The sequence below is a fragment of the Lontra canadensis genome, unplaced genomic scaffold (genome assembly GCF_010015895.1).
Source record: "Lontra canadensis isolate GAN:19392208 unplaced genomic scaffold, GSC_riverotter_1.0 scaffold3, whole genome shotgun sequence".
NCBI lineage: Eukaryota > Metazoa > Chordata > Mammalia > Carnivora > Mustelidae > Lontra > Lontra canadensis.
This window is the reverse complement of record NW_022630997.1, coordinates 54,555,429-54,571,842: the sequence shown is the minus strand read 5'-3', so window position 1 is coordinate 54,571,842 and position 16,414 is coordinate 54,555,429. Positions and strand designations below refer to the sequence as shown.

The window sequence follows — 16,414 nt, the reverse complement described above, 5'->3', positions numbered from 1 at the left end:
TCGGCCCCTCCCCCTACTCGTGCATGCGCACATAGGCGTGCACACGTTTTCTCTCTCTCTCTCAAATAAATAAATAAAATCTTTTTTTTTAAAAAAAAGCAGATAATACAAGTTTAAAAACATGCACGTAGCTGGTATCTAAAATATATAAATTTGTATTTAAAATCAGTAAGAAAACATTCAATAAAAAATCTGTCAAACACAAAAAAATTTCAGCAGGATGAAACAGATCAAAAACCACAAAGACAAATGACAAACTGGGAAAAATCACTTTAAACTTAGAGTACAAGGGGGCAGATACCCCTAATATATAAAGAGTTTCTTAAAAATAGAGAATAAAAACACCATTAACCCTAGAGAAAAAGAGTTTACAAAGAATTAAATTCAAATGTCCCCTAAATATATGAAAAGATGCTTAAGCTCACACATAGTAGGAGAATGCAAATTAAAACTGCACAAATAAGCCTCAGTGAGTAGCAAGTAGGTGACTTAATCACACAGAGAGGAACTATTTCCATGGGCTAAAATACAATAATCTGAGTGCACATCCTGAATAAGTTACCTTCAGATGAGAAGAACTGCAAAGTAGTGTTTCAGTAAACGTATTACCAGTAATAATAGTAATATCATTATTTTGAAAATGTTAAACACAGGGCATGATAGAGCAAATGCGGTCATTAGCAAATCAGGATTTCCAACATCAAAGAAAAGAGTTTAAATATAAAATCAATGAAGTTAGGTTTAAAAATGTGATCCTCAATTTAAATTAGAATTATCAATATTAGCACATGATGCATTTTCTGTTGAAAAATAAAAATATCTGTGTGGGTTTTTTTTTAAGATTTTATTTATTTCTTTGAGAGAGAGAAAGATCACATGTAGGCAAAGAGACAGGCAGAGAGAGGGGGAAGCAGGCACTCTGCTGAGCAGAGAGCCAGATGGGGGGTGGGGGCTGGATCCCAGGACCCTGAGATCATGACCTGAGCCAAAGGCAGAGGCTTAACCCGCTGAGCCACCCAGGCGCCCCTAAAAGTATCTGTTTTGTAGAAACAATCCCAAGTGCCCAGACTGTGGTCTAAAAATCATCCCCTTGTGCTTCTTGGAGGAATAGCCAATTCCAGATCTGGGGCAGAGAATGTACAAAATGAGTCAGGCTAAAACTTTTTGTCATAAGAAGAAGTAAAGAAACTAGCAAAGACTATGAATTTGTGTCATTAGTACTTAAGAGTCAACTTGATGGAAAAATTTGGGCATCAGAAAATACCTGTAAATGCTTAAACCACCCCCTCCATGCCCCCAGCTTAAAATCCATGACTTCATGATGATATCTTCTCCCGAGGCCGGGGCGGGGGCAGGGGGGGCGGACACAACGGCGACTCATTGGTGACATCTGGAGGATGCCAGAAAAACCAACTTTTTTTCTGAAACTGATAAAGAATTAAATAAGAAAATAAGTGTCTTGCTTTTCTGTTCCTTGGGGGAAAGTGATAGTTGACAAAAGGAAATTTCTCTTTATAGAGGTATGTCTATATGAAGGAATGATAGAATTAGAATATCACCATTTTGCACCCTCTAATGTAATAATGAGCATAGGTAATGCTAATAACTAGCTACAAAAAAAATCAGGTGAAGAAAATATTATGGGGAAATTTATAATGGTTAATCATACTGGACCTACTCTTCAATCTTAACACACAAAAAAATCAGACAACCAGACATTTAATGCATCTTGACGGAAGTACACACAACCAACGAATGATCACCTGAATGTGATCAAGCTCTAGGTATAACTGTGTTTCCAGGTAATACAGGGTACAAAGGAATATATTAAATGATACCAGGGAGTTACAATCAGCAAGTGAGGATATAGGATACAAATCTGATTTCTTTAACAAATAAATCAAAGGAAAATCCTAAAAGAGAATTGAGATTACTATCAACCAAATATAATGCATGTAAGAATTTTAAAATATATTCTTGGATAGCAATATCTACAATTGCACTGTCCAATAAGTATACAATGGGAACCATATGTAGAACCTTAAATTTTCTCATAACCACATTAAAAAAGAAAAAGAAAGAGAAGTTAATTTTAATAATATATTTGATCTAATATATCCGTACTATCTTCTAATCATTAAATGATCATGAGGTATATGATCAATATTTAAAATTATTCAGTTATTTTACTTTTTGTACTAAGCCTTTGGAATCCAGTGTAATATACATTTTATACTTAAAACACAGCTCAATTCAGATTAGTCAGATTTCAAGTGCTCAATAGCTACAATTTCTAGTGCCTACCCTGTTGGGGGGGGCAATAAAAAAGAACGTTTTTGCTAAAAATAAAGTTCTGCTTACATATTAAATGCCTGTTTTCAAGGGGCAGGAGTGATGTCATGAATTTCTAGATATAAATAATGATGCAGGAAAGTTCTGTTCTGAACCTGTCTCCTTCCGGCCCACAGTGTTTTCTTCTGTGAAGTCATGGGGTTGGATCAGATCATTTCCATATGCACATTCACTTCTCCATCTCCATAAAGAGGCAGGATCTGGGCCTGTGTCTGAGACACTGGCTGGATGACCTTGAGCACATTGCATGGCTCATTTGAGTGTTTGGTCTCTTCATCTGTCCCATGGTGATGGTGGCTCCCTCCGCAAAAGCACCATCCACCTAGACTGCCTTCCAAGCAGTAAAATAGCAATCGAGGGAGCAGGTATTGCCCAGAGGCTTTGACCGGTGCACTAAGCTGTAACCCGATCAAAGACACTAACACACTGGGGAGAGGGGTTGGTCAGCCGTAATCCATTTACAAGAGGATTGTCATGGAGGTAAATACTGTCTGTGCCCAAGTCCGCACTGTCTAGAGGCAATTCCTTAGAGTGGCAAAGTTTGAACCAGTCTGTCTTCTCAAATGCTATTACACACACATTACTCAGTGAACTAACATGGTGCCAATCCCAGGAACCTCAAACGCCTTCCAATTAGTGGTATTTGGCTTCGCGTTGGACTTAGCTACAGTTTGGAAAGGAAGACTACCAGACGAGCTGGCAGGTCCAGTCCTCTTGGCTGTTTTATTGCCTTTACAAATCAGTATTTGCATTTTGGCTCCTATATCCATTCTTTTGGGAATTTTAGCATGAGTCAGAGGTGACAACTCCACTGGGACAATGCTAAGGGGCCATCCCAGCTCCAGAGCTTCCCATAGGAGCTGAGGTTTATGTTGGAACCAGCTCTGGGGCCCAGACAAGCCTCCCAGAGCCAGCTGTGAGATCTCAGCAGCCAATCCCAGTCCCCAGGGGAATGAGTGCTCAGGTCCTGAAGGGTGTCTGGGTGGCACACTACAGCATCTACTATGATAGCAACCATATATGCATACGTTTCCCTCCCCGTAGGACAATCTTAGAGAGAGAAATGGCCTTAAAGCACAATTACTAGTTAGAATACTGTGGGATCTAATTTTTGCTTTAAAAATCTTTGTCAACACAGGGACCCCATTTGTCTTGCTTATCACCATCACCTCAATGCCAGGATACCTGCCACATGGTGTGTGCTACATAAAAATTAGTTGAGTGAATACATAAATTAACAAGAAAATTCTTAAAAGTAGGTTCTGAATTTATACTTAATTGGATATCAGTTGGTCCTACTGAACCATGAACTTCTCAGAGCAAGAGCCTTTCTTATTTGTTCTTGTATTTCTAGAATCTAGGACAGCCCCTGAGAGTGATACACACCCCCGCCCCCCGCCCCCCGCCACCATACCACCACTAAGCAAACATTGTTTGCAGAATAGTTTGATTACATGCCCACATCATAACAGCAGTGTGGTAAGAATCTAATCTACCATATACATTGTATATCCAAATTTTACTATATACTTCCTACTTTTTTATAATACTGGGATTCACTTTATGGGAGCAGAGGTTAAAAATAATCTCTATTTTTTTTTAAGAAACTACTGCACCCTGGACATTTTGCAACTATTATTTCTAAATCTTCCAACAATACAGTTCACTAATAACAAAAATGAAGCTAAGAAAGTTTAACAAATGAAACTAAGTTTACTCACCTAGTAAGATGGTAGTTGGAGGAACCAGAGGGTCAAGCCTGCTCTGTTGGACTCCAGATCCCATGCTTTCTCCTGTATTCTGGTCTGTTTTCTTGTTAACATCTATCCCCAGTGTTCAACTTACCAGGCCCAGGTAGTTACAACAGCCCTTGTTGCTCCATGGACTTCCTGGGGCACATTCCTATTCATAGAACTGTCCTGGCTAACTATTCGCTGAGCTGCCGTCTCCTTCACTGAGAGCCCCCACCCTTCCCAAAGATTTCTTGAGGAGGGGTGGGAGAGGGGAGAAAATTCCCCTAAGGCAAAGCCAATAATCCACAAAGGAAGTTTACCTCGAACTTCCTCAAGAAGTCCAGCTGAGAGGAGGCTTCCTGTTGCCTAAAAACAACCTGGGGATTTTCAATTTTCAGGTCTTTCTGGAAAGACCAGGATGCCTCAGGTCCTGAAACAAGGTCTTAGGATAGGTCTCTGAGATATTTCATAACTGTCGCCTCAGTGGACTTAGGCTAAGGTAATGAGCAGAATCCCTCTCTTGAACACCCACAGCTTTACAGTTCTCTCTCTCTCTCTCTCTCTCTCTCACACACACAACACACTTACTTTCAGATTTCTTTACAACATCCATTCCCAGTTCCATCAGAGCTGCCAGCCAATGATCCCTGATGCTTCTGTTGACCCCTTTCCTTGGTTCACACCACTTCCCAGGGCTTTAAGAACAAAGCACAGAGACCGCTCTTATCCCAGCTCATGACTCTCTGCTGGTGACAGCTAAAATGCCACATGGAGGAAGGTCCTGAGTCAGTCTCATAAAATGCCACTTGGAAGTCATAGCTGTTTTCAATCTTAAGCAAAGGGGGGGTCCTCATATATTATCCCATTTTATCAGACAAACTGCCACTCTATAGTTGCATCCAGAAACCTTAGCTCATTCTGTCTCTGTGTGTAGCATGGCAGTCTCCTTGGCTTCAACTGATTTCTCCATCAGTCCTTGTTCACACTTGACCTTCAGAGAGAACTTCCTTCAAGACATGATCCTGCCCAGGAGTTCTCAAAATGGCACCCTCCCAGCAACCATGGACACTATATGAAACTGGACAGTTGAGCCCAGCCCCTCATCTTTTAGTGGTTAATATAACCAGTTCCATCTGTTCTTCTTTGTTGTGATGTCCTAGGGTCCTTTGGGCTACACTTAGAAATGCCCTATTAAAGCTGTAGATATTGAGGGTCTTTCAGATGTAAGCTGGAGGAATAACAGCTTGTATTATCACGTTAGGCATTTTCCAGGAAGGAAAAACATGCATGTTTCCATGGGTTTGTAAGTTTAAGGTGACCTACTTGACCACAATTAATTATTTGTTATAGAAAATATGCTGTTGGGGCACCTGAGTGGCTCAGTCGATTAAGTGTCCAACTCTCAGATATTGGCTCAGGTGGTAAGTCAGAGTCATGAGAAGGAGCCCCACACCGGGCTCCATGCTGGGCTGAATGTGGAGCCTGATGGAGATTCTCTGTCTCTCTCCCACGTCCTCTGCCCCTCCCCCACCTTAAAAAATTTGCTTTAAAAAAAAAAAGAAAGAAAATGTGCTGTTTACCAATGTTTGTAGACTATCACTTAGAAAAATTTATTAAATTCTAAATATATATTATAAATATATATTTTTTTATTTTTCAAAGAGAAAAAAAAAGTAAATGACTCTTTAGGACAAAGAATGCATATAGAAAGAAGGAATTAATGTGACAAACCTGCTAGGAATAGATTCCCAGAAGACCTGGCAAGGAATTACCCTCCCCCCAAGAGTAAATCTGAAAGAGGTCAGGGGAAGGCAGAGGGAGGTGAGAGCCCTGAGCTGAAGCCAGTTATTGTTCAATAAACGAATGCGAGCATTTCGCTTTCTGCCGAATTTCAGGCCCGCCTTCCAAAGAGCTCAGATGATGAGTTCTTAAGGAAATAAATAAAAGTTCAAATTCTCATAGCAATTCAATTTACAAAGTGAATTCTATTTGATTTGTGGAGGAACAGCTTGTGTTTTGTTTTGTGTCAGAGCCTCTGAATGGCAATTCCAGAAAAAATGTGCTGAGTCATGAATCCCTAAGGGTAAAAGATTTTGACAAGAACATGCGTGGGGGAGGGCAATATTGTGAGAGCTATTACCAGTTAGGGATAACAGAAGGCTCATTCTTCTACCAAATGAGGTCCTAGGAGACAAACATTTACCCCACACCTGTGCCCAGAAACACTTGACACCTCCGTCAGATACTGAGAGGCCACACACTAAGGAATACAGATAGCAACAAAAATAATAATAGCTAATATTTACCAAACAGGTGCCAGGAATGTATATGGGTTATGTTATTCAATTCCCCTAACAGCCCTAGGACATGGCCCATAGATAAGGAAACTGAGGCTTTGAGAGGTTAAATGATACACTCACAAATCACCTAGCGCAGGACCTGGGCTGGGATTAGAGCCCAGAAACCATAACCTTAACAAATATGTGTCCTGCATCTCTGAATGTTATCCATGTACTCATACATCTCTGATCATTTTAACTGATTGTAGTTAAACTCTTGACTCAAAGAGGCATTTTATTAACTGCCATCCTTCAGCCACAATTGACTGCAGACCAAAAGGTCCTAAGATCATTATTAATGAGGGAAAAATTGTATGGCCCTGCTCATGTAAACTGTGTACTTGATGTGTTTAAAATAATACTTCTAAGTAAGAGAAAAAATGAGGCATTCTTTCTTCAAAAGGGGGCTCTCCTTTATTTCCCAGAACATTTCAAGTTAAGATAATCCCAGATTGATTGCTAGAAGTGGAGGCTTTCTGAGGTCAGTGGACTTTTCCAGCCAGCAGGACACAGCTGACAGCCCCCAAGGTCATGACCTCCCGAAGCGTCAACTCCTGGTTCCTGGGAACGGTTCCTCGTGGGGCTTTGAAAAGTTGGTGGCTGAAACTTCTCTCTTGATGACATGGTCACCCTAGAGAAAATTGGATAGGCAACTGAATCCCGGGAGGCTTCTCAGAGACAGTGAGGCAGAGGCTGAAAGGAGGAGGGGTTCTGCAACGTCCCCAGCACAGCTCCAGGCACTTGGAAGTTTAAAAAATACCATTTGAGTCACAAAAGAAAGATCATATTCTAATCAATGTAATTTCACTGTTTTTTTCTTTTTCTTTTTTTCATTAAGTGTGTTTTTAAATGTTAATTCTTGGGGCGCCTGGCAGGCTCAGTCCAAAGATCCCAAGGTTATGAGTTCAGCCCCTAACACAAACAGATACATCAACTTTTTAAAAAAATGCTAACTTGGGGCACTTGGGTGGCTCAGTGTGTTGGGCCTCTGCCTTCGGCTCAGGTCATGATCTCAGGATCCTGGGATGGAGTCCCGAGTCTCCCCGCTCTCTGCTCAGCGGGGAGCCTGCTTCCTCCCCCTCTCTCTCGCTCTGCCTGCCTCTCTGCCTACTTGTGATCTCTCTCTGTCAAATGAATAAATAAATTCTTTAAAAAAAAATAAAAAAATAAAAAATGCTAATTCTTAGGAAATGGGCAAATCTTGAATAATTATTCACATAAACATGACTTTACTATTCACTAAAGGATTGGCTTTATAGTAACCCTCCCACTGAAGTCCCATTTCCTAGCGGTGTTGGAAATCAGAGGGTTTAGTGGAAACTTTCTTCATTTTGCTTTTGGAAGCTACTTATACAGGTTGTCCATATCATGATAATTATGTTTTGTAGCATATGATGAAGACTATAAAATCCCCACCTCACAAGGCTATAATGAAAGATAAATAATATAATGTGCCTAGAACTTATTAAGAAATCCATTAATGATTGCCAAGATCATTATTAAGAATCTCGAAGAGAAATCTATCCCCTTTTCCTCAAAAGGATTCTGTAGTATTGGTATGTTAGCTTTCTGGAAGGCAATGGTCAAAATAGTTAAGCAGATTGACTTGAAAATGTTGAGGCCCAATCACCCATTCTGGGGTCTGAAGTGAACATGTGGTAATTAATTTTTCTACATTCAGTGAAATGTCACTGCAATTTGGGGAAGAAGGATGGCCAAGAAGAGAAAAAGCAACCAAACCAATGCAAAACAAGCCAAAAAAATATTTTATTTTAACATAAAATTCATTCCCTAGACAATGGAAAATGCACACACTGGGTGACATTAGGAGACAAAGGGAAGATGCATTTGGACAATTATCAACACTGATGAATGCGAGGATGTCATGAAAGTTAAATTTTTTCAGGTTATAGGATTTCCTGAATACAGTGTTGGCAAAGAGGAACTTTCAACACTAAAACGTTCAGTTTAACTTCTTAAAATGTCACTTGTTTTATTTACTAACCTTGACAGTGACTAAAGAATGAGGTACAGAAAACTTTCCAGAAGTTTGAGTATGGAGTAGAAGTCCAAAGGCACTTTGGAGCCCCATTATTGCATTATTGAGTAGGATTAACTCAGTTATGAAATTCCCCCACACTCCAGGTTTACTGCATAGAAAAGTACTATTTACCTACCTCACTGAGGTGTGGTGGGGCTTCATGATTATAAAGTGCTTTAGGCGCCTTCCAAGAAAGGCAACATAGAAGTATAAAATCTTACATATTTCAAAAGAAATGAAAAGACAATTTTGGCAAATAGGAAGAGTCCTATTTAAAGAACCACAGTTGGCTATTTCTAAAAATCCCTCACCTCAATGTTTTATTGCTTTTTTGTGTTTTATTTAAGAGAATGACTCTTTCTCTATTGCCAGTCTTATAACAGCCATTGTCGACCCAGCTGTGTTGTAAGAATTCCTTGAAGAGTTCACTACAAATATTGATGCTTGGCCCACAGCCTAGACCTACAGAATTAAAATCTCTAAGAGTAGTTCTCAGGTAACTATATTTTTTTAAACCATCTAGAGGATTCCAACTTATAGCAAGTTTAAAAAATATATTTCTTTAGAAAAATGTCCATTTATTAAACTTTGATTTTCTTCCAAAAAGTTTTTATAAGATTGAATAACGTTGGATCAGGGTATCAATTTCTTACTGCCTTTTTCTCTTCCCATATCCCACACACACTTGGAGTACACACACACACACACACACACACACGTTTTAGTTCTGGCCTTGAATTAAAATTTGATAGTGGTAAAATCTGATAGTGGCAAATAAATGCTTCATTGAGAAGTTATGCAAGGATTTGCAGTTCATTCCCACTGTGCCCGAAGCAAATGGATGTTGCCCCTTTGCCAGAACGGAATGGTTTACGCATTTCCAATTTGGAAACAGGTAAAATGAGCACTTCCTGGGAAACACTTCCTGGGAAACATTCGTTGCGTGGATGCTGACAGAGAAGAGTGAGCATGGTTCTGGCAGCCAACCATGACACAAGGCTGTGGGGAGGGTCCCTGTTTGGAGACTGCCAGCCTCTCAGGAAACACCTTAGGAATTGAAATGATTTAAGCACAGTGGGTCCAAACAGGGGATGCCGCCTCAAGGTAAATAAAACCAAACAGTGAAAACTAGTGACTATAATTTAAAATATCTTTGGAAAAAAAAAAAAAAAAAGATCGGCTTGCTCCACCACAATTCTTAATGCCATTGAAGTAACTGTTTTCATGTCCTAGCCGGTGTAACATAGAGAGGACAGTGGTTTAGTCCCTAATGGCCTTCACATAGATCTCATCACGCTGCCTGCATCAGGTTTAAAACAGAAGAGCCCCCTCTGGATTCCTTCCAGGGGAACTAATGTAGCCTACAGAGAAATTATATTTCTTTACGCAGAGAAAGCCTTCCGAGGCAGGCCCAAATTTTTACAACATCTAGAATCCATGAGTCATAGTAAAACAGAATAGTCCCACTTCTTGCAAAAAGAAAAAAAGGGAAAAAAATATATACAAGAGATAGAAGCTACATATACAGTACATAGGGAACGGGATTTGTTAAAAAAAATTTTTTTTTTCATTCAGAGTCAGCCACAGTGAAATCTTGCTGTGAGAAAAGTCTGTAGTGCCTTCCAGCATTCCTCTAAACATTAGAGGTAACTTTGTACAGAAAGGTTGTTGGAGCCGGCTTGGGCAACAGCTTGTTGCACGTGACCCAGGAGGGCAGGGCGGCCAGCAGCAGGACGCAGCCTCCCAGCAGGACACAGAAGCCACTGAAATAAAATGCAGTGTCATAGGTCTGGGTCCAGTCATAAAACCAACCTGAAAAGAGAGTAAGAAAAAAGTGAATTGGATAGAGAGCGTATGAAGAGGAAGCCTCTTCCTCCACTAATTTCATCAGTCTTAGCTACAGTCTTAGCTACGGTAAGGACCATACCCCATGTACTCTCTAATGGACTATTAGGAGTTAGCAGCGAAGAACCTCCTGAAAAATTTGGACAAGGATAAACAGGTATTTTGAGTTTCTCCCAAATAAAAAAAAAGGAACGCAAATCCCTGAGCAAGTATGCTGGCCTTTTCAACTTTATCAAAGTGATGGTGAATAAATCATTACCATGAGACAACTATGCAGGTTTATTTTGTGCTAATCTGTGCTACTCTTACAATCTGGATTTCTATATCCAGGGATGTTACAAAGAAGAGCAGTGAAACAGGTTGACTTTAAGAAATATCTTACCAACAATTGGTGGTCCAAGGCTATTTCCAAGTCCAGCAAAGAACATTAATATCCCATAGGCATGGGCTAATTTTTCAATTCCCACAGTCTTTGTGGTCACATATGGGAAAATGGACCAATTACCAGTCAGAAACCCTAGAATCCCAGAAAGTATTGCCAATGTGACATAACTTTTGGCAAATGGAATTGCACACAAGGCCAGGCCCATGCTTATTAAGGTAGCTACGTAAAGATATAAGGTATTAATCCACTTGAAGTCAGCCAGTATCCCCAAGAGGAGTTTACCCACTGCTGTCATAATGCCAATAATGGAAATAAGAGGCATAATAAGCTCTTCTTCTTTCACATTTGAACTTCTTGCCACATCTTCCATAAGCAATGAAGGTGGGAATCCTCCGATGTCAAAAAGAAAGATAGCAATGAAGAGTGCTGAAAATACTTTGTTTTTAAAAAGAGCCACAGTTTCTCCGCAGTAGTTTTTATATAATTGCCACTTCCTCTTGGCAAGCTGTTTGCAAAAGTATGTCTGTTCTGCAACTTTCTTTTTGTACGTCTCGGCCTCTTTTGTATGCGCCCCTGTTGTTGGGTTTTTATGAAGTATGCTCTCCTGCTTCTGGCCACCACTGGCTAAGGCGCTCTTGCAAGTTTCCTCAGCACCGTAGCTCCTTCCAGGAATGTTTGTGTTTTCTTCCAGGTCCTTTTCTTTCTCGCTGTAAATGGAGTATTGATCTGGTACACTTTCCAGAGCTGTTTTTTCAGGTAAAGGGCATTCAGAGGACTGGAGGGGTCTCATCAGGCTGCCGCAGGCTAATATATTTAAAGCTAAGGCACCCACAATCAGCAGGCATCCATCCAGCCCATAGAACTCAATCAGCAACCTCTGCAGAGCAGCATATATAAAAAGTCCGACACTTGAACCTAAAAAGGAAATGGGAGCTATTCAGTCTTAATCTCTTACAATTTGAGACTCTCAGAACAACCATTATTAATACTGGCCAAATAAGAGTGGTAAAGGGAGGAGCACGGTTATATTCCAATAAACCTTTATCTATGGACATTGAAATTTTAATTGCACATAATTTTCATATGCCCTGAAATATCCTTATTCTGATTTTTTTATTAACCAAAAAAATGTAAAAATCATTCTTCGCCCATGAGCTCTCCAAAAGAGGCAGAAGACCAGCTCTGGACTGTGGACATTCGTTACCAACCCCTGTGCACCACGGGACAAGATCGCTTCCCTCAAATCTTTGTTTCATGCACACCATGTTCCTTTTTGTCGATGAGGTCACAATATTTCACATACTTTTATTTTTGGTTTCTTTTCGATGTTTAAAAACTTCTGCTGTGATTTCTGCTTTGCTTGTCCTCTTTCACTGCATGTGGATGCTGTAGGTTGAATGTCCTTGTCCCCACCCCAGTTCATATGTTGAAATCCTAACCTCCAACATGGCGGTATTAGGAAGTGGGGCCTTTGGAAGGTGATGAGGTCATGAGCCCATGGAGCACTCATGAGCGGGATTAGCACCCACAGCAAAGAGACTCCTGAGAGACCACCTCCCCTTCCACCGTGTGGAGAAACAGCAAGAAAATGGCACTCTGCAGCCTGGAAGAGGTCTGTCACCAGAACCCCACCATGCTGGTATCCTGATGTCAGATTCCCAGCCTCCAGAATGGAGAAATACATTTGTGTTTTAGTCCATGGGACTTGTTATCACACTAAGTAGATCCATGATTTCTCCCTAGTTTTGCCTCACTGAGCTCCCTGTGAGTTGAAACGAAAAACTCCTTAATTCTGCCAATTTAGGTGTCCAGAGTTGATCCACTTTTACTTCAGTGTTCCATGGCCCAAGCCCTTAGGCCCTCCTTTCTAGACTGAATGAGAGCATACAGCATACAATTTCTGCCATGGTCGGCACACATAAATTTGGACATTAAGGGAAACCTAGGTCATAATTATAAGACTCCATGCGTTAGAGCCCTTGCTGTGTACCTTACACGGATGCTCCTTTAATATTCCCAATAACTTGATGTGATGAGTACTATTATTCCCATTTTACAATTCAGAAAACTGAGCTTAACTCAACAGTTAACTGGACAGAATGGTTAGATAACTTGTCTGTCACCAGACAGCAAGTGAATGACACAGGCAGGATTCAAAAACGGGTGGTCTGGGTCCGGGGTCTGGGTCTGTGCTCGTTGCTACACTCTAATGCCCCTACAAAAACAGACAGCAGATAAGCCCTATTGTCCTTCAGGCTCATGCCTGCCCTCACACTCCCTCCCACCCCTGTGCGACAGCCTGTAAGGTTCTTTGAACTGCATTCCAGCTGCTTTGGGTTCTCCGTCTTCTGTTTTTGCTATTTCTTCTCCCAGTTCTGCCTTAACCTTAACTGTGTCCTCAGACTCTGGCCCTGTCTCCTCTCAGACCATGATTCACATTTCTCACCTGGCAATGCTTCCTTTAACCACCTTCAGTAAATATCCCGCTCCATTTAATTCAATCTGGAATCACTTTGTTGCCACTGGGTTAGCCTCAGGAATAAAACATTCGTTTGGATTCTGTTGCCAGAAAGATTATTGAACTTACTCGGTTTCTCTGGAAATGTGACCTTCCAGGACTACGTGCTCATTAGCGAGTAAGTAGCATATGTAAATGTACAACTTTTACCAAACTTGGCAGCTCTGTCTCCAAAGCAGACTCATAAAGCTTTTGGCCACAGAAAATTTGGTAAGTTCCCTAAACACTGTAGGAAAAAGTCCATCTGAAAAGTACAACACGACTTTAAAGCATCAGAGGAACTCCGGAAGGCTGTTATATTTACATCCTCCCCCTCCCCCGCAGTGATCATCTCTTGATTATTAAAGAACAAGAGTCAACAGCCTGTCCTGAGGATATGCACATGGCCAGGGAGATGCATTCATTAATTAGGACTCTTGAAAAAACTGTACACTCTGCAGTAAGCGGAGATGGCGAGATGGTGGCATCAGGCTTCCTGACAGAGCCCGGGGGTCTCCACTTTCTTGGCATTTCTCCTACCCCTCTCAGACAGAAGGGGCCTCACCTAAGTGCCCTCTGCTTCTCTGAGTAAAGCTCTCACCAGCTTGTGTCTTTCAGTTGACTAAGCCCATCAGCTTTTCTTTCCTTCATTATATTGGTCATTAAATTCCCCAGATTTTTGTATATGTATCCTAGGATTTTCTGGAAGCTGTACACTTATTTACAGTTGAAAATAACATTTCCTTCTTGGACTAGAGTTAAAAAATGGTGCTCCCTAAGGGGGAGCTGGGGAGGGGCTGGTTAAACATCTGTGTTTGGTAACTTTTGACTTTAATTAGAAGGATGGATGGTGATAATGCTATATTTATTTTGAAAACATACCTGTTGAAATCAGGCCAAGGGCAAGGCCTCGATGGCTGTCAAAATACTGGCATGTAATGGTCACTGTTGCCGTGTATAATAATCCACATCCGAGTCCTAAACATAAAAAGACATTGCATAAATTCAGACGGACTACGGTTCTTCAATGAAAAAACAAAAACCGAGAAGAGTAGTAAGTATGTCCTGTAGGTCATTCTGTTTGTGACTGGCTAAAACTCTTCGGAGCATGGACTCCCTGATCCTTTATACTTAATGAATATATTTGGGTAGGCTCAGTTCTCACTCCACACCCATCGTAAGGTTGGGTTCAAATTAAAAAAATAAATAAAAAGTCCAATTGCTAAAGCATGAATGAATAATGCAAATTTAAATCAAGACATTATGGGCAGAGAGAGAAAATGGTTATGTTACCAAATAATAAAATTTTATCCAACATGCCCCTTCTGTCTCTCTTCCAAGTCCTCGCCCTGAGCTCAGCATCCTTTCCTCCTCAAAGAGCTCTAAACAATTTAAGAAATTTCCCTTCACCGGTCCAAGCTATTTTAGGAGGGCTTATAGTTTGCACTCCCCAGTCTACAAAACAAAGGCCCCCCTGCAGGTCCTCTGGGGTTCTCAGATCATCCCAACACAGTAATATATGTGTTTGTGAGTTTTTTCCTTTCAGAGATGCAAACTACCTTATTTAGGAGTAAAATGTCTTTAGTTTAAGATATCTTTGAAAAAAAAAAGGAAGCAAACAAAATAAAATATTAACAACTGTCAAATTTAAGTGGAGCATACAGTTGCTATATGATTCTCTACTTTTCTGAGATTTGAAATTCTTTTATAATTAAAAAGAAAATACCTTACCAAATTTCCCTTTCTTGAGATCAAAGGACAATACTTATCTCTAGATCTTCTCCAAGGCTTTTGTTTATTAACTTCATCTTTTCTTCCCTATTTAGCACCTGATAAACCCAGTTTGTCTTTCATAAAATTTTCCTCTGGCTTCTAACTTACGACTTTTTGCCTTTCTTCCGCAACATTATCTGCTCTTGGGGATCATTCTATAAAAAACACATAAGCCATAGTTTAAAAACTGGATTTTAACCATTGCCCATTTAATGAGTTAGATCATTTTCAGTACTTTTAATTGGTACCTAAACTATGATTAGAAAGAATACATGGGCTTCATAAATATACTGTATGTTTTAGGAAATTAAGACTTAAAACAACCTAAGACCTTGAGGATCGTCTGGGATTCCCTAAAAAGTCTTCTTAAAGAAATGAGATAAACTAAAACAATTACACTTTAAGTAAACTTTTTATAACAAAGTGCCCTTTTTATATGATTTAAGGGAAAAAATAGCAACTAAAACATGAGTTGGATTGATTTATACAGTTACTACGTGTATATGGGACACTTTGCGATATGAAATAAAACTGTTTCCAAACAACCAATTTCAAAACCAAAAAAATATCACCCTTAACTGAGACTATATGTCAGAAAGCCTAGGGAGGGCGAATGAATTTACTTTTCTGTGATTTGCTTGTCAGGGCTCTGTCAAATGTTAGGCATTAGAGACAAGGGGAAAAAAAGACATTTCTGATTGCTAAATGTCAATGTCAGAAAAGTTGAAGCAGCAACTTTTAAACTTTTAGCCTGAGACAAAAAAAGCCGTTTTTAAAAATTATGTCACAGCCATGGGTTTCAGTTAAGTTTATTTCACTTTTTTTTTAATGTCGCAGAAATTTGAAATGCTTTCTCCTTAAACTTTTCAAAAAGGTAGCATGATAGGGCACCTGGGTGGCTCAGTGGGTTAAAGCCTCTGCCTTCAGCTCAGGTCATGATCCCAGAGTCTTGGGATCGAGCCCTGAATCCCCTGAATCGGGCTCTCTGCTCAGCAGGGAGTCTGCTTCCTCCTCTCTCTCTCTGCCTGACTCTCTGCTCACTTGTGATCTCTGTCTGTCAAATAAATAAACAAAATCTGAAAAAAAAAAAAAAAAAAAAAGAAGGTAGCATGATGCTTTCCTACACCTGAATCAGGCTGACCTTAAACTGGAAATTATTGAAGAGAGGTCCCTAGAACCTCTAAGATCTTTCATCATAGTTATAACTAGTCTCCCACTTAACCGCAGTTTTGTTTTCCATCGTTTCAGTTACCTACAGTCAACCGCAATCCAGGAGCATGTGATCCTCCTCCCATACCATCCGAAGGTGAGTAGTAGCCTAACACTACGTCGTGGTGTCTAACTCATTCACCTCACTTCCTCTCATCACACAGGCATTTTATCATCTCACATCATCACAAGAAGGGTGAGTACAGTTCAGTAAGGTATTTTGAGAGAGAGACCACTTCA

At 40.3% G+C, this 16,414-nt stretch overlaps 1 protein-coding gene across 3 annotated transcripts in view; it reads right to left on the bottom strand.

Moving 5' to 3' along the window:
* Positions 1 to 8,167: 8,167 nt before the first annotated feature.
* SLC16A9 (solute carrier family 16 member 9) overlaps positions 8,168 to 16,414 on the bottom strand; it is a 52,583-nt gene continuing 44,336 nt past the window's right edge. For all 3 annotated transcript variants that reach the window (XM_032842580.1, XM_032842563.1, XM_032842571.1), the window contains 3 exons: positions 14,075 to 14,170; positions 10,693 to 11,610; positions 8,168 to 10,277 (listed from right to left, as the gene is read on the bottom strand). In XM_032842580.1, coding sequence (XP_032698471.1) covers positions 10,099 to 10,277; positions 10,693 to 11,610; positions 14,075 to 14,170 — 1,193 coding nt within the window. In that variant the 3' untranslated portion in view covers positions 8,168 to 10,098. The remainder of the gene's footprint in view (positions 10,278 to 10,692; positions 11,611 to 14,074; positions 14,171 to 16,414) is intronic.